At 44.1% G+C, this 24558-nt stretch overlaps 1 protein-coding gene across 1 annotated transcript; it reads right to left on the bottom strand.

Moving 5' to 3' along the window:
* Positions 1-635: 635 nt before the first annotated feature.
* On the bottom strand, positions 636-22669 carry MRPS18A (mitochondrial ribosomal protein S18A). The gene is made up of 6 exons (XM_065631270.1): positions 22463-22669; positions 22212-22243; positions 18625-18729; positions 11391-11514; positions 10512-10578; positions 636-1327 (listed from the first exon to the last, which is right to left on the bottom strand). The coding sequence occupies exons 1-6, from the start codon at positions 22560-22562 to the stop codon at positions 1183-1185; spliced, it is 573 nt and encodes a 190-aa protein (XP_065487342.1). The 5' UTR covers positions 22563-22669; the 3' UTR covers positions 636-1182.
* Between the last annotated feature and the right edge of the window lie 1889 nt (positions 22670-24558).

The raw sequence follows: 24558 nt of genomic DNA on the forward strand, positions 1-24558 counted from the left end.
AGAAGAGAGAAAAATTTTTCCTTTCTGAAGGGCTGTAGGTTTCGAAGCTTCATAAAATAGAGAAGGTCAGCCAGAGATTTTATCTCAGTAGTTAATGAAGTCTTGGCTCTGTCTCCCAAACCAAAAAGATCTTGGCCAGCTCAAGGGGCTGGATGTAGGGCTTCTATTTCACAAAGCAAGGCTGAAAAGAATCATTATAATCTAATTCGATTTCTTTGGTAATATGTGTTTATCCTTACCCTTTATTCCTGTCCATGCCGATAGGTATTAGCAGATGATTCTGATGAAAGCAGTACAAGGTTAAGTGCCATAGTAATATGCAAAAAACCCCTGTTGTTGATTTGTAGCCCCCAGATAAATATCACATAAATGGAGCCAAAGCAATAATGACTCTGACAAATTTAGTGAGCCTTTTATACCAGGCCCATAAGTAGCACTTCTCAAGTAGCAATGGTCACTAGGTGGAAGGTGCATACATGTACCGTACAGGGAGAGAAATGGTGCCACTTTTTAGTTACAAGATGGAAAATTATGCACATCTATCAGCCCCAAACTATCCCAGGAAGCAGCCATATCACTGACATGGAAGACTTATGGCAAATGTACTTGCAAGGGCAAAAAACTAGGCCAAGTCGTCAAGGATGTCAACATTCTGTATTTGCTGGATCCAGGAGTGAAGCACAAGCCAGGAATCCTTAAGGGGACATGTAAGACACACACATGCCTGTCTGCCACTGCCACAGGTGTTCTGCTGCAAATTATGGGTAGTACAGATTACAAAAAAATATTCATTTCAGTAGTGATTCACTATTTCTGTTACTGCCAAGAAGGCAAATCTGAGTTGAAACACACATTAATGGGGAATTCACCATTCATTGTTGGTAAAAGAAGGAAAAATAGTTTTCCAAACCCAGTTGTGGACCGTGAAACAAAAGCCTTCAGATTTTTTCTGGCTTTGAGGTAAAAGTCTTTGCCCCCTGCTTTCTCCAAATCATTCTGCAAACGGAACTTTGCTTTGCCGAATCTTATATTCTCCTAGAGGAGCAGATTGCATTCACTGGAGAAAATAAAGAGTACTAATGACAGTTTTGGGATAAGAAAAGTTGAGATACTGACAAACTTGCAAAACAACCCAGAACAGTGGAAAACAGCTGTGCTTACTGAGTATGCCAGTTCTGGCCACTAGTGGTTTAAACAGAGAAGCTTGTGTGTATATTTGACATTATCCTTCAGCAAAGGGTGTCCGACTGGCAGGGGTTTTTTGCACCACTTAGGGCCTCTCCTCCAGATGGGCTTTGCAGATTTGATGGACCAGCGGGTCAGATACCTGTCAAAACAACACAAACGCATTCCAGTTTGAGACTGATCACTGAGAAGAGGTTCCGACTGAAGCAGAAGCAGGCACTACAGTCTCTGCCTCCCCAGGTGCCTCTTCATAAAAGGAATAACCGTGAACAGAGCTGCCTCAATTCAGAAGGGACCACTAGAAAGGAATTTTTGTTTGTTTTGGGACTAATAAGCTGCACCTCTGTACTGAAAGCACTGGCACCAGCCTGACTTACAGTTTCATGAAAAAGATCAGGTGTAGTCTCCAGGCTGCTGGCAAGTTGTTCACCTGTAGCTAAACTGGAGTGCCAAATGCTTTCATTGGAACTAAGTCCAAAACTGAATGCATCCAGCCTGTATGGGATGTGTTATTTCAACAGCCGGCCTCAATAAGGTAAACTAATTACAAAGGCTAAACTCTCTGAGAAATAAGTCTCTAAAAAGCGATTTGTTTACTTTCAGTGTATAATTCGTTATTTCTTCTCCATGGGATAGGTTTCTGGCCTGGTCTTGTATTTTCACATGTGAAAATTTGCTTTCCTATTCTCTGTACAATACTATTGCAGCTTGCTGGTGCAGGAAGTCAGAACCTACAATGCAAGAGGTGCTAGAATGGAATTACCATCACAACTGCAAATCTCTGTGAAGAGCGATGTCTGGCAAAAATCCTCTGCTTTTTACCATTTGAAGTTTTAGACTTGGCTTTGCAAACAGGCAGGGGATTTCAGATCCAGAATCAGTTACTGGAAATCCTACCCTGTGGCTGGGTGGCCTAGAGTTTTGTTAGGCTTTAAATCTTTTGCTACCAGTAGAGAGGGGAATAGAAGTCCTTAGAGAAAGAGGAGTCTTTTCAGACAATAAAGATCCAAAGTAAAACCCTAGCATAATCTGCACAAACAATGCTCCAACAAATTAGAATTTGGAACAGACTGATAAACTTTGTCCAGCGATGTTTGCATGCCTCTGTTGAGTAATCCCATGGTCTTAATGTAACCTCAATCAGTCATCCTCTCCACAAACAGCTTTGTTACCTTTTATTTGCATTGTGCAAATTTGAGATATTAAGAACTTTGGACAGAGACCATGTAATGCATTTGTTTGAAGGCATTTGGCACATGCCTGAGAACTACAAAGAAAGCTTGCTATGCCAGGCAGCTACAGACTGTATAACAGCAGCCCATTTTCCTAGCACTTCCTCAGCAATCCCAAACAGCACAAATTGAAAAATGAATCACATTTGGAGGTTCCTGCCACTGAAATGAAGCCACTTCCAAAATGCTTTGCTTTTGCTTTGAGGAGTTTATGATAGTTAAAACACCTAGAAGCAACAGGAGGAGGGATCTGGGAGACAGCAAAGAGCAAGATCCAGCCACTTGTTCTCCTGTGCGTGCGTTAAACTAGTCCCTTTTGACCTTTCATGTTATGCAGTGCATTAGTGGAGTCCCTTACATAACCACATCAGGACAGGAAGTAGGAGAGACTCTCCCGTCTCTAATTTCACACGCAAAGGGAGTTCAGAGAGTCCAAATGCAGGTCCCCAGTTGAGAATCTGGCAAAGAACTGTGGCAAGGCAGCTCCTTTGGGAGAAGCTGTAGGGTATTTGACGGGCACATGGGGCAAGGTCCTTCTTTTCACATTCCCCTTTCTGCACTTAGGAGGTCTGTAGCACAAGTTTTGATATCGCAAGGCTGCACTTACAGCGAAGGAGGAAAAAAAAAATCCCAAATCGTTTTAATGCATCAGTGTGCCAAGTGCAGTTCTGGTCACGTGTCCACAGGCTTACGGGAAAGTGCCCCTGTGATAATAAATGATCTCACTGGAAGAGAAGTGAATGTGAGATACACATCAATGCTGCGTGCAGGTTTAGACAGACAGTGGCTTTTTAAGAAATCCCTCTGTTTCTGTGTGGGGGCTGGAAGCGCACACCCCAATTCTGCATAGGAAGGAGGATTTAGTAATGGCCTGATTTTAAAGCTTTTGTTATTTCTCTTTTGAGCAGGTCTAATCCAGCACTCTAGTCCAGGCTTTTGGCTTCCTTTGGGGACTGCAGGCTGGGGCTTTTCATTGTTAGCTGAAACAGACATTTGGACGCTTTCCCTTCCTGGAGCACATTTGCTTTTAGCGCTTTTAATACTTGCTTTGTCCCAAACTCAAACTTGTCCTATTTTGTTTGCTGCCCTTTTTTTCTTTTTTCTTTTTTTTTTTCCCCACCTTGATTCAGCAGTGGCAAAAGCCTGATGCCTGGGAGCAATCAGTCTACGAAGTTCCTTTTCCTCTTTGACTAATCCCAGTTCCTACTGTTTCACAGATTTTTTTTCCTAACAGTAAAAACAATCCACAAAACTCATGTTAGAGACAGGCCTTTTCTGCAAATCTGCTGCCCATGTAAGGTAGTGTACCCCCTTTTCAAGACAAGTCACCCAACTTTCCATTGTATCCAACCACACAGTTTGTCTTGGGGAGTTTTTACAATAACCTACACACACACACTGGCACAGATGGTCTGAATTTTCTCAATCAGCTGAGGGTTGTCAGGACAGAGCTTCCATGTGGATGCCAAATGCAGCTGGTCCACAGTCTCCTAACCTGCTATCTCAGTGTGCAGAGCTCTCAACTCTGGAGAAAGGGGAACAAACCTGCCAATCTTGGGGACTGGTAACTCACCTTGGGGCTCTGCTTGCTCCCTTGAGTATGGTAGGATCCTGGTCAACAGCTAGAATACCTACATTCCAGCTGCACAAATGAGTATAATAGTTTGGATAAAGCGTGATGGGAATCTTGGTGGGATTTCCCTGATGGGAAAAGGCAAGATATAAACGGGATGGAAACAACTGTGGTTAGGCACCTGCAGTCATTGCAATTGCCTAAAATCTCTGTGGCATGTGGAAGTCCATTTCCATGGATTTTATTCTGTGAGCAGGAGGGCTCCAAAGCCTCCTCACTCAGAGGCTGCCACTTAACACCTAGGAGTAGCACAGGGCTTGCACCTGCTGGGTAAGGGAAATGACCTACCCATGGGGCACCCGCAGCCCTGCACACAGCCCATGCAAAGGCCATGTTGGTGCAGCTCAAGGCTGAACTTCTGAACCCCCACTGAACTTTTTCAGTCTGGCTTTTGTTTGGATAAAGAGCAGAAGGCAGAGGGCTACAGACTGCAGGAAGCACTCGATCAAAGTGCTGGCAAGATTGCTCCTCCCTGCCACATCCCTTCCCACGACACCTCTTGGCTTTGCTCACCTGCAGCCGCTCTGGATCTTTGCTTTTGAATTCAAATGCTATGCACAGCAGAGTTTCCATGCAGATGAGAGAAACCACATGCTGCTGGAGTTAAATGCTGATAGCAGTGAAACCAGATTCTGCTCCCAGGGACAAGTGGTGTCCACAGAGCCTGAGAACTTTGTAATTCATGAGGAGTTCATATGGAACCCACCTCTTTCCTAACACAAAGCAACTTCTTCAGTTCAGGTGATGGAGGAGGGATTGACTTGGATATTATCTGTGCCAAATTCTGGTCTTCCAGTAGGTAGCTGAAATTGGAGTGGCAGCTGAGCACTCCAGATCAAATACTCCATAATCTACAGCACCTCTTGCTGCCACAGCCCAGACTCAGAGAAACTGAGACATCCCTTAGTGCTTTTGGAAAGGGAACAACCTCACAGTGTTGTGTTTTAACCAATATTTTGGACCTGCCAAGAGAAAATGAGTGCTATACTCATATTAAGAGAGCATCTAGATGCTGGCCTGAACTGAATGACTGTTCTGGATAGAGTGTTAGTCCACACTATCCATGCAACAACTTCCATGCTGGAAAGAAAACTGCTGAGCTATTCAGGTTTCCATTCCTGAAAGTAAAGATAGTTTGACCTGCAGCTGTGCCTCACTGTTTCCCAGATGGTTCTCGTGTGAGGTGGCCTACACACACATGAATCTGGAATATGAGAACAGTCTGTCACTCTGCACAGTGCTAGTGAAATCCCTCAGAACTTCCTTGGCCTCATGGACTAGTAAAAATATTTTGTTTCTGCAGCACTTAACTGCAGCATGCCAGGCTGGCACGCAAACGAACGCAGAAATAACCACAGGAGGTCATGAAAAGGAGAATTCAGGCTGAGGATGAGGGAACAATCCTTGGCTGCAAGACAAATTTGCCTGTGGAATCATCCCTTGGAAATAGTGAAAGCCCCAGACTGGGCCAAACATGAGAAAATGAACTGTAGGGAGTAATTCTGCATTGATAGGGGGTAAACTTCACTGGTGTTCCATGTCCAAGTTCTGCAGGCAAATGGTATGGAAGAGAGGGGGACGACCGTAGATTCAAGAGTTTATGGGTTATGTGGGTACTTCAATGGTCATATTTCTTCAAAGGCACCCATACCTAGTAAAGCAGTTAAGCAATAACATTCATGAGCTATTGCTGTCAAAACCAAATCAGGCAGAAAGCAAAAAGACAAAGAACTAAAGTCCAAGAAAAGAGAAACATCGTGGTCTCACCGAGACAGTGTCCCAATTGCAGGGGGTAGAAGAGAGCTGTGGAGCGCTCCCCAGTTGAATTCTGACCAAAGGTGTTCTTACACGTCTCCTACCACCCTCAGGACCACACAGCTTGGCTCAACCTGGCATTTCACTTTCATGTTATACTTTATTCTGTAGGCCCATTATCATAAGAAGGATATTGAGGTATTAGAGAGAGTGCAGAGAAGGGCAACAAAGCTGGTGAGGGGCCTGGAGCACAAGTCTGATGAGGAGCAGCTAAGGGAACTGGGGCTGTTTAGCCTAGGGAAAAGGAAGTTGAGGGGAGACCTTATTGCTGTCTACAACTACCTGAAAGGAGGTTGGAGCATGCAGGGTGTTGGTCTCTTCTCCTAAGTAACAAGTGACAGGACAAGAAAAAATGGCCTCAAGTTGTGCCAGGGGAAGTTTAGATTGGGTATTAAGAAAAAATTCTTCACGGAAAGGGTTGTCAGGCATTGGAACAGGCTGCCCAGGGAAGTGGTGGAGTCACCATCCCTGGAAGTGTTTAAAAGGCATTTAGATGAGGTTCTTAGGGACATGGTTTAGTGCTAGAGTTAGGTTAGGTTATGGTTGGACTCGATGATCCTGAGGGTCTCTTCCAACCAAAATGATTCTATTACACCCTGGATGGGTGATCTCATATTATGTTACACAGCTGGATGACCAGGAACAAGCTGGGATCTGCTCTTCCTCTTGCATTCCAGTAGCAGAAACAGGATCAGGAAATGCAGTGGGCAGGGGAAGGCCAGCTGCCAAGTGAGCCAGTGCAAAGCAGGGCAATTCTTACCTCTCTGCAGAGAAATCTGGGGCATGTAGGAGGGAATGTCCAAAGTTTGTACAATGGAGGCAATAAAACCACTTCAGAAAATAGGGCAGGGATCCTGCTTTTTGGAAAACATCATGGAGTAAGCACTAGAAGAGTACCTTCTGGAGGGGCAGAGTAGGCCACTAGAACAATGGCAGGGCAACACTCCTGATCTTTGTGAAAACAAGACAGTCTGTTGGCATATGCCATATAGTGGCATGCTACATTTTAATCCCAGCTGGGTGATAGCCAGCGCATGCCAGACACTTTGTATTTGAAGCAACTTCACTTTAAATAGGGTGACCATGACATAGGCCAAACATTCCGGCCAAGACAGCCAAAAGTTCAGCCAAGGAAAAGCTGAGGATCAATTATTCTGGTGCTCTCAAAAAGTATACATTAACACAGCTCCTCAGCTCTTCTTTATGTATGTACTTAGCACCTTTGCCCAGCAGCCATAAAGCTCCTCCTAGGCAGCTGGCCTGTACATCATCTCAGGGGCAAAGCGCAGTTTTTCATCAGGCTGTTTTGTCCCTCTTTTGGCAGCAGATGAAGCTGCTCTCAAAAATAGTGACACAACCTTGGAAGAAGCCTAGCCAAACGGTGCATCAACCACAACTTTGCAAGACTGGAGAAAAAGGAAAAGGATTGCTCATCCAGATGAAGTAATCTGCCAGAATTCTGTCAGGCAGGGATTGCTGCTTGAGTCTACAGAACATCCACAGAGAAACCACGCAGTAAGCAAGTAAATCTGTATTATAGTAGAGGTGCTGGGCTCTGCCTCACACTTCAAGTTACATTGCCCACAATGAATCTCCTTCAGTCTCAGGTGCTCTGAGTGGAATCAACCCCTAAGGTTATCTTAGGCTTCCATCTTGGTCCTATCACTCTAGCAGCTGATGGTGTAGTCTAATGTCAAGAGCTCTACCATCAGCAAAACATTCTTCAGCTCAGTGTAAGATTTTCTGTCCCCACGTGGTACGAATTCTCATAGAAGTATGTGGGGTAACATCTACAGCAGATACTGGTTTCTCAGAAGTCCCTCCTTTAAAAGTGTGAAAAATTTCTTAATTCAGAGTGAAGAGTGAGACATCTGACTGCTTACAGGGGGGCAATAAGTGGAATTTCAGGGCAGAAGGGGTGAGCACACTAAAGTGCAGATAAAATTCTGAGAGAAATACTGTCCTTCAGCAGGGCAAAGCTTATTATCAGAGTCTTGAGACAGACTACAAGCCTCTATGGTGCTCTATCTATTCTTTTCATCTTGCACCTTCCTATTTTAGTACAGTATAGCAGGAACTGTGTCTTCTGCAAAGCTTTCTTCCATGTGCAATGCAAGATCCTGATGGCAAGAGAGTAAGTGCAGATGAGCGAGGAGGAGACAGCAGGAACAGAGGACACGTGACTGGGAATGGACTAAATTCTCAGTATAGCGGATATGACAAACCCACCTGTGAGAACCATCCATCTCACTTCGCAACCCTGATACAAGTTTGTCTCTTTGTTTGCTGGCTTGTTTCTGCATGACTACTTTTTTCTGACCAATGAGGACCAGACTGCTGCAGAGACAAGCGACTCCTCTTTCACCTTAGCAAACATCCATGCACAGCAATAGGCAAGCTGCTGTGCCAGAATCCCTGGTTCCTTCACACACTGAGTGCTTCCTAAACTACTACAGACTTACAGAAAGCTTTACAAACAAGTACAGAGGCAAAGACAAGGTAAGCTTGGACAAATCATTTATGTGGGAAGCCTTTGGTATGAGCTCTGTCTTCATTCCCAAAATAAGTACAGGCTGAATGTCTTAAGCATGTGGATACCCTTCAGTCCAGAGGAAGGAAGCAACTGATATCTCCTGTCTTAGGTGGTGCCAGCTACTGGTCCAGAGAGCAGTGGGGGAAGTGCAGGTTGGGGTACACACAGTCAACACTCTCACAGAACCACAACAGCCAAGATGTCGCAAGGCTCCCACAAGCAGATCTTTCCCCTTCCAGCAGGCCAAGACAACAATATTCTGAGGGACCAAAGGAACACTCCTAAAGCACCACTGCAGTCTATCCCGGCTCTGGGACTCAGTTGTTAAATTCCAGACCCACCAACAAAACTTTCAATTCAATTTCTTGATTCCATTATCTTGCCTCTACCCAGACCCCAAAGCCTGCCTATTTCAGTGCTGTTCCATCTTCTCAGCAACAGCTCTGGTCTCTTCTTCCAAACTCTGCTTCCACCCTGATTGCTATGTTCCCTTGCAGGGAGGAGAAAAACAAGGGTGGTGAAGGGAGGGAGCAGCAATGCAATAGGGAGGGCTTGGATATTAATCTCCAATTTAAATCTCTTTTTAGAGGTGTAACACATCTACTTCCATGTAGAATGTATCCAGAGGTATCTTTGTTCTCACTAAAAGTCTACAGAACAATTTATAGGAATCAAGACATTATATCTGGAGTCCTGGTGTGATTCCAGCAAGACACAGGATTTGCCATTTCCTGTCTCAACCTGCTATGCAGGGTTGCTACATGAATGCTAACAAGATAATGTGCTCCACCCCACAGCTGCTAGAGAAACACAGCTACTAAAGAATCCCAAAGACTTGTAAGATACAGGAAAGAAGTAGTTTTCAGACCTGAAGTATCTGATGGCTACAGGGCTTTATCAAATGTAGTCCTCTAATTTGATCCCCACTGATACCCAGTGTGCAGCCTGCCAGTATCCAAGGGACATTTCCGAGGGCTTGCCCCAAATCTCCACTGCAGACAGGCAGAACTGAAATGCAGGAGTCTTCAGCTGCCCCCAGCCCTGCAGCCTAAACTCTCCCAGCAACAGCCCCGTGGCCTCTGGTAACCCCACAGCTTGCTAATGCAAGGTTCATAAACTGCTCTGACATCGCCATGGAAACAGAGTGTGAGGTCATAAACAGGGGATTAGCACCTCTGAGCGCCCAGCACAGTGTAAGAGGCAGCTTCAGGCTTTCTCTTCACCCACCAAAGGCCAGGGGCCACACAGGCCAGGGAGGGGGAAAAGACTCTGTAGCACAGGAAGGTGGAGGGCAAATCGCTGATTGGGGGAAACGAGGATGGGGCAGAGGGGAAAAGGCTTGTGATGGGCCCTTGCTGGCTGCTCAGCCCCCCACTCACTGCTGGAACACTTCCAGGGCATCCTCCTGCTGTTGGGGCCCGGTCACCAAAAGGCTAAGAGAGAAGGGACTGTTTGGCCTGGAGAAAAGCAAGCTCATGGAGCATCTTATCAATGTTTAGCAATACTTGAAGGAAGGGAATAAAGAGGATGGAGCCAGGTTCTTCCCAGTGGTGCCCAATGACAAGACAAGAAGCAATGGGCACAAACACAAGAAATTGTTTGAACATAAGAAAACATTGTTTCACTATGAGGGTTGGTTCTCTGGAACAAGCTGCCCAGAGAAACTGTGGAAGGTCCATCCTTGGAGATATTAAAAATCTGATTGGACATAGTCCTGGGTAATCTGCTCTAGGTGACCCTGCTTGAGCAAGGGGCTTGGACTATGTGACCTCCAGATGCCCCTTCCAACCTTAACTACTCTGTGATGCTGTGGCATATTCCTGTGACGCCTCTACTAAGTGTTAGTGATGAGGAGGCGAGTGCAGCTGAGGATGGGAGGGCAGAATCTAACGTGTGGCAGTTTAATCCTGTGGGGATAAATGGTTTGAATGAGATGTGGTTTGTCCTTGAAAGACTGACAAGAGAGTAGCATGAGAGACCTTTTCCAAAACGCTATGAATACTCTCAATGAGCCTTATTCCTTCAGGCACGTTTTACCCAGTTATAAGGAACTGTTTTTCCTCTTCCAATCTATCCCTGAAAAAAAGAGATGTGGAAAGATAAGACTATGCACCTGTTGAGCTTAGGTTTCTTGGGAATATGCCCTTCAGGAAGTGGAGGCCTGTGGTTTGGCAACAAACCTGAAACAGAAAAAAGAAAAGCGTGAGAATATTTCACAGTGCCTCCTTGCCTCTATAGCATCCAGAAGTTACCTTTCATCTTGTAAGCCAGGCAACGCAGATCCCTACTGGGACGTCACAGCAAAAACTCAAGTACAGTAGAAAGGGTATTTTATCTTTAGCTATTGCTGAACTTGCAGCCAGCCAAAGAAAAGCTAGGAGGTTGTGCTGGGTATAGAGAAGAAATACACAAAGACACAGCCACTTGGGCTCATCGAAGATGCTTTCTGAGAGGGCACAGGGCACTGGTGTCCAATCATATTCCATCTTCAGGATGAAAATCTATTAAAATTCTCAGTCCATTCAATTTGGATACAACTCAGGTAACAGGCATAAAGATCAGCACTATACTCCAACTATGTCAACCTGGGTCCCACTTCCAGGGTAAAGCAAAAAAGTATCCACACAGCAGACGGTAGACAGGTGCATGTTATTAATGAAGTAGGTCAAGCTTATGCTAAATCAAGTAATTTCAGAAGCTGGTATTTAATCATTAGTTACTAGAAACTGAGCCACTTACCAGATCTTTCTGCAACATTAGACTCATCTACAGGGACAGGTGTCTGCTGCCAAGGCAGGAGCCAAGACACATAGAAAGTGGAACAAGTAGTCTCTGGTCCATCGTCCTGTTCCAGTATGTGGACCATAATGATTTTGCTGGGTGACTGGACAATGACATCTCACTGAGCTATACTAACTGGGCAGGAGACCCCTCTCAAGGGGTTCTGTGGGTACCCCCCAGTAAGGGGTTGTCTCAGGAGAAGGTTAGGTACCTGCACGGTGAGCCATCTGCACACAGACAGCAATCTTCTTATGCTCCTCCAAACAGAGCCCTGTGATCCTTCGCGGCAGCATCCCTCCATCAGAACGGATAAACTGACTCAGCAGCAAGACGTCCTGAGAGACCAAGAGAAGGACAAAACCATCAGAGCTACAGCTACTTTAACTGCTGTGATTCTTAGGTGTTGTGCTGATGCTCATGCTGTGTACAGGACTCAAAACAAAGCAAAACAAACCAATGATTCCTTACTATGCGTTTTGGCTGCAGCCTGACAACAAGTTGCATTTGCTTGCTGTCACTCCACCTTCCAGCTTAGCTCAGTAAGGTCACTCAGATGGTCTGAGTCTTCCCCTGACTTCACTAGTGTAAACACATGATGTCAGCTGCAATCCCTGTTACTTCGCTGTTGCTTGCTCCAAGATTCTAGCTACGATAATGTGTCCTAGGTACTCAGGCACAGTTACACAAGACGTACAGATGGACAATGTTTACACAACTTGAAATGCCATCACAGCTGCTACCCTAAAGGTCACAGATATGTTAGATCACCTCTGGCCCTCTCCTTGTTCCCTCAGAGGAGGATTGTTCTCTGCTATCTTCTCCTCAAACTTTTATCCAGTTTCCCATGGTGGAACTTCCCTCATGTCTCTCTGGAGGGGTGGAGAGCAGGAAAATGGTCCAAGATCTCGCACGAAGAAGCTTTGTGTAAGAAATGAAAAGAATGTGTGCTGATGAGAAAGACCTAATAGGAAAAATCATTGCCTTCAGTCCTTCGGCTGTGCGTTTATGAGCTGGGGCTGTTACAGCCATGCTGGATGGAAGGAGCACTTGGAGCATGCCGAGGGCTCATCTGTAATTCAAGAATCATTTAGATTACACTGCTGTTGACCTTTCCAATTAAGAGCTCTAGAAACTTAAAACATTCTTCATAAAAACAAAATTAAAGGGATCTTTAGGATCAGATAGTATCACAGAGCTACGATGACAAATTTTTTTAAACACAGCAGCAGCAGCTGTTGCACAAGTGTCCCATTAACTGTACACACTACAAGAGCCCAGTATTTAGATACATGCTCTCCATCTCCACACGCAGCACCACTGCAAATGTACCCCATAGGCCAATACAAGCAGGTCCCCTTGACATGCTGACGTGAGCATAAGTTGGCCCAAATGGCCTCTGGAGACCATGTCTTTATTTTTTCCCCATCTCTCGATAGACTTGTTGCTGGTGGAGAGTTTACTTCTCTACCACTGTTGTAAACATGTTCATAGTTGAGGTAACTGGACCATGCAGAGGCTGCCTGCAGGCTGGAGGGACCTGCCAGCACGCACCCTGACAGAAGGAGAATCCAAGTCGGGTACATCAGCACTTTACACCCCTCCCCGTCTAGGGCAAACCACAAGAACAAAGAGTGCTTGTTACTTTTCACATTGGGTGACCCTGACTCTGCCTGTTCTTCACAGATTTGCAGACCTGCTCCCATCCCCCTATCTTTGCTCTTTCATAAAGAGGTCCCCAGAGCATTCCTAGGTTCATTTACTGCCCTTGCAAAAGCAAGCAGTTACAAGTGGATATAAAATGAGTATTCATAAAACCTAGCTATCTAGGAATTATATATCCACTCTCACTGCACAAGAGCAGCTCAGCTCTGAAGGAGGCTGCTGGAATTCAGCACAGCTTTCTGGTAATGACCGATTCTGACATATGCTTTCATACAAGTGTTGCAGTCAAAATTTAGAGGTTTGTTGTTTGTTTTGGGTTTTTGTGGTTTGTTTTTGTCCTTCCCTCTTCCCACCTCCAATCCTACCCTCACTAATATCATCACGACACACAATTTCCCTCTTCCCTTTTCTGGCTTCCTTTCTACCTCTACTTGTCTACAATGAATGTGTCCAGACTGATTTTCAGATCCAGCTCCTTCGAAAACGCGGCAGGTTAGGCAACTTCTCACTGATACAAAATGACTTATTAACCACCGTACAGAGCGATGTCGTATCCAAAGAACACAAAAAGCACAGCTGAGCAACTAGCAGCAAGCTCCTGAGAGGCCATTTATGGTTGAAACGGAGGCCAAGTGTCCTCAGCCCAGCTAATGCATGGCCTTGCCAATGGGAACAGTAACCAGGGGACCAGTTGGTGCCAGCTGCGTTGGTGGAAGCTGGACAGAGGCCAGCCAAACAGTCCAAGGGCACTGACTTTCAGCCACTCCTGAAAGGCACTGGATTGGATTCAGGAAACGAGAGCAAGACTCCATTCCCTTTTTGCCGCCTCTTTAGCCATCCAGTTCGCCAAATCACCAACGGCTCAATTTGCCATTTAGCACAAACACAGCATTTCCCAAAGTGAAAAAGGGCTGTCCAGCTCCAAGTGCCTAGAAAGAGAAAAACTTTCTAGACTTTTCTACTAGTGTGCTGCATTACTCTGTGGGGAAGAGGAAAAGGGGAGCTGATGGCAAGTTTGAGGCTGTTCCAGCCTTTGCAGCCGTGAAACCTTAAGTAGGCCACAGGCTCTTGTGAAGGGTATGTGTGGTCCAAGTGATTTCTCATATTACCACCACGCCTCATGGAGTCACAGGCTTGTTATCAAGTGTTTCTATGCAAAGAGGGGAGGTGGAAAGCAAAAGGAGAAAGTCTTTCTTTTTCTCCCTATGGAGAGGAGAAAAAAAGAAAAAAAAAATCAGGAAAATCTGTTCTCTGTTATCATCTGTGACCAACAGTATCACCAACTGACCAACACCCTTGTGTGGCAGCCATTTCTTAACTGAAATCATCTATGTCCCAGCCGCTGCAGCTCCAAATTACACTCACAGTGTTTGGCTTAAAATGCTGCACACTTGACAGACGGTTTGTCCATTTCTGAAGATCCCCACAGTTAATAGGCCAGGTGCCTCTCCCAGAGAACTTGCACAGATGCATCTTACCACAGGGAGAAAGCAGACAGGTACAGCCAACTTTATGGGGCAGCTGCGGAGGGAAGCAAACAAGTATGTGGAGCGGTCAAAGAAAAAAATGTGTCTGGCAAGTTCTCATGGTGCCGTCATGTTCCATGAAATTCACATTTTGTGCTAGTGGACAGCCAAGCCTGTAACCACAGATTTGCTTTAATCACTGGACAGCTCCCACGAGGCTGGACCCAGATTCCCACCCCTGTAATCTGCAGCATTTGATGAAAACAACTTGGATTGAATTAATCCAGGGCTAATAGGCAAAGCTCGCAGTTTGGTTTCCCCTAATTGCTGCCAAAGCAAGATGACATATTTACTGCCTACTCAGACTAACGATGTTTGAAGTGGATAAGGCGGAAAAAGAAAAACAAGTTTAGCCTTCACCTCTAAAAGAGCTGGATAAACTTGCTAAATGCAACACTCTGCGCAGCACATTCTTGTGAATGGATGGCAACCAAAACGTAGAGGCATCTCTGCATTTTAATATCTGCAGACATTTTGAAAAGCAGGACCCTTGACTAGTTACATGCAATTCATTAAAACCTTCATTTACCACAAGAAGAGTTCTGTGTAGCCAAATTACTACTGGACTGTATCAGACAAGTCTGCCAGTAATTATTTCCAGTTACACAAGAGTCTAGTTTTTCCCTTCTCTCTTACTCTGGGGTGCTGTACACCATTCTCCAGGCATTTCTTAACAGGATTGCAGGTTCCAATCCAGTTGCATCCCGACAATGACCAAAATAATTTTTTATCTCCGATGGATATGAGAAAAATCAACTGAGGTCTCGGTTTCAATGGACAGATGCATGCAGACCACAAATTGTGGAAATTTATACCTTAGGCACTGTTATCCTGAGCCTCAGCAGAGACTAAGGACTGAACTGGCACAAACAACTGCAGCCCTCCACACCACAGCTGAGGTAGGTCAGAATCATGACCTGCTAGCACTCACAATGCCTGTTCAGTTGATTAATAACTTGGGAGACATTGGTCCCCCAGTTCTCTGACAGCCAAAGTAACTCATTATGCCGCTACTTTAGACTCTGCTAGTTGCACATGACAAAAGGAAAGTCCTATGAGGTCATATTACTCAGCTCCCTCAGGGGCTAATTCAACACTTCCCTTTTCATAGTGCCTCATTCAGCCCAATTACAAGCGTCCCAAGCAAAAAAGCTCACACTTTCCCTTCTGTGCAACTGACTGATCTCAGCTTATCAATCTCAAAGGAACCACTGTGATCCATCTATTCTGATCTCTTACCAAGCACAGATTATAGGTTGTGCTGTATGAACTGGGCTATCTCTTTAACAAAAATAGCTGTTCTCAATTTACAGACTTTTAGGACAATTAACCACCAGTGAGTAAACTGTACCACTGTTTAATTACCCACACAGTTAAATGCCTGCACTTTATTATTAAAGCATTTCAAGATTCTGCTGCTCATGGCCACTGCAGCAAAGAAAAATAGCAGAGAGTGCTTTTGTGCGGAAAAGGGAAATTTTATTCCCCTTAACATGTAAAACCTTGAAAATCCATGACTGGCACAAAGCATTCAAACATTATAAGGGACTTATCCAAGCAGAAGAGGTGGTGTACTCCAGAACAGAAATTTCTCCTAGTTCTCATCAGCCCCACTGAGGAATGCCTCTAAATACTGAGGTAAGAATCTTAGAACCTGCTACAATTCTGAAATACCAGTTCATACTGCTCTCTTTAGCTTTTTGTCCAGGTTCTCCTCTGCTCTACAGCAGGAGTATTGCATATATATATATATATATATATATACACACACACACACACACACACACACACCAGACGCACATGCTTTAAAAAAACTACATGACAGCCAGAATGAACATATTCCTAGTTTGTCTCTCCGGACCACAATTTCTTACCAACGATCTCAACAATGATTCTCAAGACTATGGCTGCAGAATCTCTCCTCACATTTGTTTTTTTTCTTGCCTCCACACCAAACAGTAGAAATCAGGACCTAAGAACCAAACTGAACTGTGTGGAAGTGTGGAAGAAAACTCATAACCTTAGTTCACTCTACAAACACACCTAAAACTCATGCTTTACATTGTCTGTTGGGACCTACTTCTCATTCTGGAACTCAGCCTCTAGAGCACCACATTGTCTAAAACTGTTTCTTTGTTCTCAATAGCGCCTTTACCTCTACGTACAACAGTGTCTTCTACCACAAACAGCAGTAGAAAGTTGGTCTATATATCAGTTTCCAAGATTTAATCCGCTCCCATGGCTCATTTAATCCCTGAGCATCAGTTTATAGTTTCTCTGGAGTTGTTATTATGTGACTCATTGAATGCTTTCTGGAAATGCGTAGAACTACCCAGTTTAATGATGCTGTTGCTTCCTCACATTTACAAGTCACATACAACTATATTAACCTTAAGAAAGTATTTTCCAGTGCAAGTGATTGGTATGTTTTGATCATAACACAATTCAGCAACCATGAAGAAGCGATGCAAGAATTCGCTGCATTCAAACATGGCAAACACAAAATGTACGTTATCTGTCTTTCTAGTTCTTTCCATACCTTAATGGTGTTTGCCATTTCTCCTAATTTATTATCATCTGCGAATGCATTGTATTTTCAGCTTTCCCACATTGTTGAGAAACTAGACCACAGAATGCTAAATACTCCCCCACCCCAAACTTATTTCACTGTTTAATGTTGCATCCAGCTTGAGTCAGAATCACTGCCAACACTCTGATCCCAGACAACTTAATTTCTGCAACACAGGCTTTGAAAGGCACTAAACAGATATTTTATTTACATCTCACATCTGTTGTTTCACCTGCCTGGAGTAATTGCAAGTATTTTGTCTGGCAGTATTTCTGTACTCATGTTGTTCATAATTCATGAGTCATGATTAGTCCTATCAAACAGGTTATTTGTTTTTATTCCTAGTTGATACCATTTTACTTGGAATTTGTAACATTTGATTTACCAAGTGGTAATCATCAGCGTAATTCTCCTTCCTCTCTCACTGACTTACTATTTCACTTGCCATTTTCAAACCATTTAATGATTCCTCAAGATTTTCTTCATGCTTTAAAAAAAATCCTGCAAGCGAAGTAATGCTTAGCCAATTCCCTTAAGATCTTGGGGCTACACACAATCCAGGACTGCTGGTCTGTAACTAATTCAATGCTTAAGTTATTTCTGTACCTGTTTTTTCCTGTTGTTTTACATAGGCAAGTTTGCCATTACTACCTAGATATTAAAATATTAACTTTTCTTTAGTGTGTGCGCTAGAACTGCATGTGAGCAGCTTAGTCATCGTGCAGCCAACATGGCTTTCAGTGCCCTTCTCCTCTCATTAATGGACTTTCTTTTTCACAAAGATTTCTTTTCCTCCAGATGCATCTGTATCTCTCTCGCCCTAATCCTATTGACATTAACTTATTCTGAGTTTTCTGTTACATTATCTTAGTAACAGCATGTTCCTGTCTGGTTTTCTTCTTTTCTAATTCCAGTATTGGGTTTTTAGCTTGCAAGGGGTGCACTTAGTCCTTTTGTAAATGTGTTAGAATGACCTCTTGTAAAGTTACATTCTGCATCTTCTATCTCATGCTACTTATTCTAAAGTGTTCTTAAGTGTTGCACTTTTGTTTTAAAGCATTACAGGATTTCCGTCCCATCTTCTACATTTAGTGTTAGTAATCCTCTCATTAGTTAATAAACTTGTTAGCATTTTCTGCAAAAAGCTTGAATCAAACCTATTTCTTCTGCTGCATCAGACGTAAACACATATCCTCTCCTTCATACTACAGAGTTTTACAAGTTATAAAAAACAGTTATTACCTTGGTGGACAATGACCCAGTGAGAAATTGTAGTGCTTGAAGACATATAATTGGTCTAGTAAAATATTTTGGCCTCTCTGGAGTTAGAAGAGGTCTGAATCAGTTGACTAAATGTTGCATTCCAGTTTGATTCTCCTGTAAGTACAATGCTGAAAGACAGCTGGGCACAAAAGAGATGGCCTTCTCAGATCAGACAGCCACGTGTATAATTCCAAACCTCCTATATGATACAAGCTTATCCTTCTTTTTCCCCAGGAACACCATCAGCAAAGGCAAACAATTATTTTGTAGGAAGCTCTTGTTACACCCAAGAGAAGCAGAGATGGAGTTAACTATCTTTACTACATCCAGCACAAGACAAGAAGGGTAGGTTGTACAGAATGTAGATCTGAGAGCAATATTTACCTAGCTACGAGGATGAGGGAACTCTCCTTCATTTAACTTACCACATAATCGTACTTATGCTTCAGGTTCCAGCGACAGATAGGACACTGGCCAGAGGGGTTTGGAGGAGTTGGTGTCTCAGCATCTTCTATACTTCTCCCTTCAATCTAGGAAGCAATTCAAAGGACATCATGATCAGGCATAGCCTGGACCTCTACCTGCACCTGTGACTTGAGAAATACTTTTCATCAAGTCCACAACATGTTGGCCAGTATTGCACAGAGGTAAGGGGAACAGTATCTACATTATTCAACCCACTTATATAAAGATATACCAAGCACTTTGGGTATACACAGACTATAGGGAAAAGAACAAATCCAATGGGCATAAAGAACCATTTCGTAAATTCTTGTATATGTTTTAGTAAATGTAAACTACTTCACAGTCAGTGTGAAGTTCTCATAGTCACCTGAATTCCATCTATTGCAGTACTCCTTTGAACCACCATGCCTTGAAATTGTAGTGGCCCCTTAGCCAAAAGCTTTAAAACACATTTTTTCTGGGAATAAGAGAATGTCACAGAATACCAGATGCACATTGTGGGCCAAAACAAGCAGTGGCTCGCTAGATTATAAATCAGCAACAGGGGAAATTCTGAGCAAAAGTTAAACTTAATAAAGGGCTATTAGGAATATTTTTTTTTCCGAAATTTAAACACACCAATATTTTTTCATCCAGTTTAATTCCCCGAACAATTCCTTTAGGATATCATTTTATAATCTTTTCTATATCACTACAAAGTGGTGACATTTAACACTCAAGTTTTATCAAAAGTAACATGCAAACAGATGCAGAAGGTGTGTGTGGGAAAAACTTGAGAAATTTGTTTTTCTAAATGTAGATATATTAGGAATATGAAGTCCATCTACATGCGTGCTTGTCTTCTTTTGAGGACTTATGAATAGAAACAAGAGCTTTCTCAAATTGCAGCTGAATGGACAGAAAAGACAATAAAACTAAGACTTTTTTTCTCCAAAATATTTTGGAAGTTTCCTCTGGTCAAATTAAAATTGAAACCAGATTTTGAACACCAGCTGACAGCATCAAATAGCACAAGCACCAGAGTTTAAAAAGAAACCCTGGGTGGGATGCTATGTTACTTTTAAGAAAAAAGCTGTCTGATTTAGATTGAACTGTCAGGTTCTGTGCCTGAAAATCTGGGAAGAGAAAAGCATGACATTTTCTGTAAGTGTGCATGGGACACTGGCATCCAGCTGAACCGTCAGAGCTAATTTATATCATGGATTTGTGTCTTTCTTGTCTACTGATGGCAAAATGGAAACAGATAAGTTATTTTGTAGTTCAAGCATCTCAGTACCTCAAAGAGATAGAACACTGTCAATTTTTAAGTAAGACTCCTCCCCCTACAAGTAGAACAGCCAGTTTTACAAAAACCAAAAAGTAACTACGAATATGAAATAAAGGCCAGTATATAATTTTCTATTCATTAGTAAAGTTATTTTCTGGGAAGCCAGTGTATCTGATCTTGATTCTTGCCAGTTTGGCTTCAGACTGTACTTTGACTGCAATTCCATCTTAGAATTCTGAATCTTTATTCATTTCCATGTCAATATCAATTTTTCTTGAGATAAATTTAAGTGTATGTTATTTGGCAATCATACCCCAACTACCGAGGACTTTCATATTGTTAACTCACTCAGTTATTATTCTTCTGCTAGAGAACTACAAAGGAATATAGGGTCACTACATTCTCAGTATGCTGATGAAATCCAGATTTCTCTGGGATTCATTCATCTGGTTCATGTCAAACACTTCCTTCAATAGTGATAAAAGCACAGACACATAGAAACATGAGTCCAGAAAAGACTGATGTAGAGTTGGTAGGATAAATGGAATGACCAGAGGATACGTTGAGAAACGTTTCAGCCTTTTAGTTGGTCAATTTACACCATTTGTTACAAGGTTTTCCTCATCTAGAGACAATGACGAATCCTAGACGGATGTCAGATATTACATGGTAGAAATATCCAAATCTCTCTTATCCTTCTACAATGGGCCAGGAAGAATTATTTTTCTAGAGACCTCTGGTACTGCAATGCATACCTTTTTTAATTCAAGCCTCAGCTAATGTATTGGGACTTCTCGATTATAATTTACATCCCCTCTGAAACTGACTGAGTGCCAAGTAAAGCAATCCACTGTGTGTTGTGTTATGTTCACACTCTCCCCTTGTTTTGGTTAAAACAACTTCAGGGCCTGCCTGCAAGCTCTTCTCTTCAGGTCTCTGGGCAAAGATTAGTAGTCTGGCACTTGAAGAGAAGAAAAAGAGACTTTTCATCATACTTACTGTGCGTTTTGGAAATCTTGCTAACTGCCATATTCTGTTTTATATATATCTAAAATATAAGTAACCTGCTCCATTCAGGTTTCAAACCTGACAATGTCCATTAATACAAACATGACAAGAAGGAAACTCAGAATTTCAAAGGCATGAACAAAGTTTTGTCTGTTTCATCAGCAAGCAAAAAAGCCTGTCCCCTCATTATTTATATATAGAGAGAGATTAGCGTTTAGTACACTGTGTCCTAGGTATTAGCAAATAATTTGTACTCCACTCTCCTCACCGTATTTACACCTTTCAAAAATATCTGTGCTAACTGTCTCCAGCCAAGGCACAGATTGCTACTGGCATATGTCATATGAGCAGAATAATGCAATCTCCTTTCCTTCCCCAGTAATTTCAGTGCTTCTGCTTAAAAAAAAAAAGAAAAAAGGAAAAAAAGAGACAATTCTCTTGATAAAGTGCAACAGATCAGATGCTGTTACTTAAGTAAAATGCAAATTCTACTGCTTTGGCCTCTTCCTTCCTGTCTTAACCCACAGCTAAGAAAATGCTTTTCTTTATCAGTTACGTCAGAACTTCTGTTTACTTTTCACGAGCAGTTTTCCTTTAGTATTTAAGGTCTTCCTTCGACGATACTCCTTTCACTGAGGATTTTTTCTTACCACGTGCATTACAAGATACAAGCTTTGCATCACCTGTGGCCACTGTGGCACACACAGAGCGATTAACAGACAGATTAACACAGATCAAAGGCAAGTGACATGCACGGCACACAGCCGGTACAGAGCCATCCTGCGATGTCACAACGCGCTGCTGGCCCAGGGCAAAGCGACAAAGCGACTGGGCAAACCTCCTTCGCGCGGGCCCACACTCCAGACAACACCAAGTGTCACCACTTCATAGAATTGACCCATCTGAAGAACTGCCTCTTGTGTTTCGGGTTCCAAATGCCTCTGGTCAGGACTTCCAAGTTTACCAGGAGTGCAGCGAGGGATCTGGCACTGACGGGCGGCTCTAACTGGAGCCACCGGTGACCAGCAACACAGTGCCGATGCCAACCTTCAGCAGCCAAGCCCTCCATTCCGCTTAGCAACCCGCACTTGCAGTGCACCCCTACCTCGGTTTTGCCCGCACACCCCGGGATGTCTTTCAGGCAGAAAAGCGACGCTTTTGCCCTCCTTTTATTTCTTTCGGGGCGGGGCGGACACGGACACACGACGGGAGGCTGAGGGAGGGAGACGCGACACCAAGGGCAGCGACTGAGGAGGGGGCGCAGGGACTTACTGTGGTCGTGTTGCCTTCGGTCACCTCCACGACTGAAAAAAAAAAACAACAAACAACAAACCATAACAAAAAAGGCAAAATGAGACTCATTCAGTCTAAATCAAACAGTATTTTTTGGGGGAAAGGGTGAAATACAGCGAACGCAACGGTGTCTCCCGACCGCGGTGAGGCAACGGGGCAGCCCGCGGAGGCTCCACGGCGCCGCCCCGGCCCCAGCGCTGCCCGGCGCCCACGGCCGCCCTCAGACTCACCCTCCCGGAGGGTTCGGACGGGCGGCGAGGCCCAACCGTTTCCGAAGAGACCGGTGAACAACCGCCGCAACCCCCCTCGCAGCAGGCTGGGCGCCGCCATCTTCCCGTCGCCGGCGCTGCCGTCACTCTCGCTTCCGCCGGCAGGAAGGCGGGGGCTGTGCCGGCGCCATTTTGATGCGCGGCAGTTCCCCGCCCCTGGCACCTGAGAAGCGGGAGGAAGCGAGGGGTTTTATTCCCCTGCCCAGCGTCTTCTCCCTGCGAGAGGAAGCCCAAGGGGTGGTTTAGCCTCGGCGATGTGGCGCAGAGGCTCCTCTGTTTGCACGGGCCCCGGGGTGACTCCTGCGCCAGGGGGTGTTTCAGCCCAGCTGTGTGGGGCGGGGAAGGGGCTTGTTTGCAATGTGCCCGTTTCATGTCTGTACCTGCCAGGGATGCTGAGGGCAGTGCATGTGCCTGCACTGGCTCGTGTAATGTGGCAGGTGAAGATTTGAAGCAGCCTGTTGCCAGGCTGTAAGCTTGTCCTTGTAACCAGGTGGTCCAGTTTAGATGCTTTCCATTTTTCTTTTAATATCGCTTGCCTTTGGGAGGTCTCAGGCAGCTTGTAGGCTGCTGAGAGATCACTTCTCCCATCGTCATTCTTAGCATGCCCCGTCTCTTAGCTTCTTCCACCTGCCTTTGGTGGAAGGTGGCCTGGAGGTGCCAGCTGAGTGGGTTCTGTCAGACAGTTGGGACTTCAGATACCAACCATCCATTCATTTTAGATGGTAATGCTGTATCGTCATGAAGAGCGTACTTCAGGTTGAGTTGAACTGTACTCGATAGCATGGGGCTTCCCCAGGTGCTTGTTTGCTCTGTAATTTCAACTCTTTAAAAAATCCAGGAAGCGAAACTAAAGGAGTGAGATAAAATCCCTTGGAAGTAATGTGTTGATGGTCATTCATGCCATTCTATTCCATCAGCAGTCAACAGTGCTCACTTGACTTCTTATCTACGTTTTCCCGAGTTTCTTGCTAAATTGTGGTGTAAAATATAAATTGTGACATAAACGTAAAATTTAAAATAAAATAAAATTTGATCTTCCCGTCTCAGGAGGTCTTCCAGCCTCTTTGTCTTGTGTGTTATATGTGCTTCTTGTTACAGTCCGGTTTGCAAATCTCTGTCTGTGGCAGATCTGAGCACTCAACTCTGGGACTTTCCAAAGAAGTGGGAATGAAGGCAGGGCTCCTGTCCAGGCTCTTGTGCTCCATGCCAAGCAATGAAAATAGGGCCATCCCAGCTATTCAGAGAACAAATTGAGCAAGAAGGCTTGCCAGAAGAGACCTCTTCCTCTCTCGCCGTATTATGCTATATAATGATATCTAGAAACAGGGTGATCTTTAGCTTGTCCAAAAGCTTAAACACAAGAGCCAAACAAAATATTTACTGCAATCCAGTCTAGGGATAACTTCCTTATGAGGAGAAGGAGCATTGCTAGGCTCAGTGGTGTAGTGATGTCACATTTTTATGAGGTGCTTGTGTTTTGTTTTCTTTATATAGAGAGTTTTATTCTAGTGGAAGGAGTTTGGCTGCAACAACCTGACAGGAGAGTTTATTCAATGCCTTAAATTGAATGCAATTTCTTCTGTTGGCTTCCTTGCCTCTCATGATGGGGAAAACTAAAGGGCTGACTCTCTTCATGGGACAGAAACCCACAGCTGGTAAGCACAGGGCTGGCTCGCCATGGTGAAGATATGTAGACAGAGGGTTAGGGGCTGTCCAACAGCTTTTCCATGTCATAGGACTTTCAATGCAGTTAAGCAGCACGATGGCTTTTGGTCGGACAGATAGAGGCCAGCAGCGTGGTGATAGTTCAGATGCAGCGAGTGTTCCTCTTGCTTGCCTCACCTTCAAACAAATGCTGTCTCTAAAGGAATTCAAGTGACACAATTTAATGCAAAGAAGGAAAACAGTTGCTTTCTTAAAAACGTACAGTTTCTGGGTTGAGTGAATTTACTCATCTCCTGAGATGTTTTTTCTGTCTCCTGAGTATTTTCTACAACTGTTAGCAATGCAGACCGTCAAGTCCCAAGGAGACAAACAAAGCATGTGCCAATTTGAGT

The sequence above is a fragment of the Caloenas nicobarica genome, chromosome 3, assembly GCF_036013445.1.
Source record: "Caloenas nicobarica isolate bCalNic1 chromosome 3, bCalNic1.hap1, whole genome shotgun sequence".
Lineage (NCBI taxonomy): Eukaryota > Metazoa > Chordata > Aves > Columbiformes > Columbidae > Caloenas > Caloenas nicobarica.

Excerpts from the sequence above, each read along its gene's own strand:
- MRPS18A (XM_065631270.1), bottom strand. The coding sequence starts at position 22,562 with ATGGCGGCGCCCAGCCTGCTGCGAGGGGGGTTGCGGCGGTTGTTCACC. Across the intron at positions 11,515-18,624 it reads AGCATAAGTACGATTATGTG|GACGTCTTGCTGCTGAGTCA; the intron begins GTAAGTTAAATG and ends TTGGTCTCTCAG. Across the intron at positions 10,579-11,390 it reads GCAGATGGCTCACCGTGCAG|GTTTGTTGCCAAACCACAGG; the intron begins GTACCTAACCTT and ends TTTCTGTTTCAG.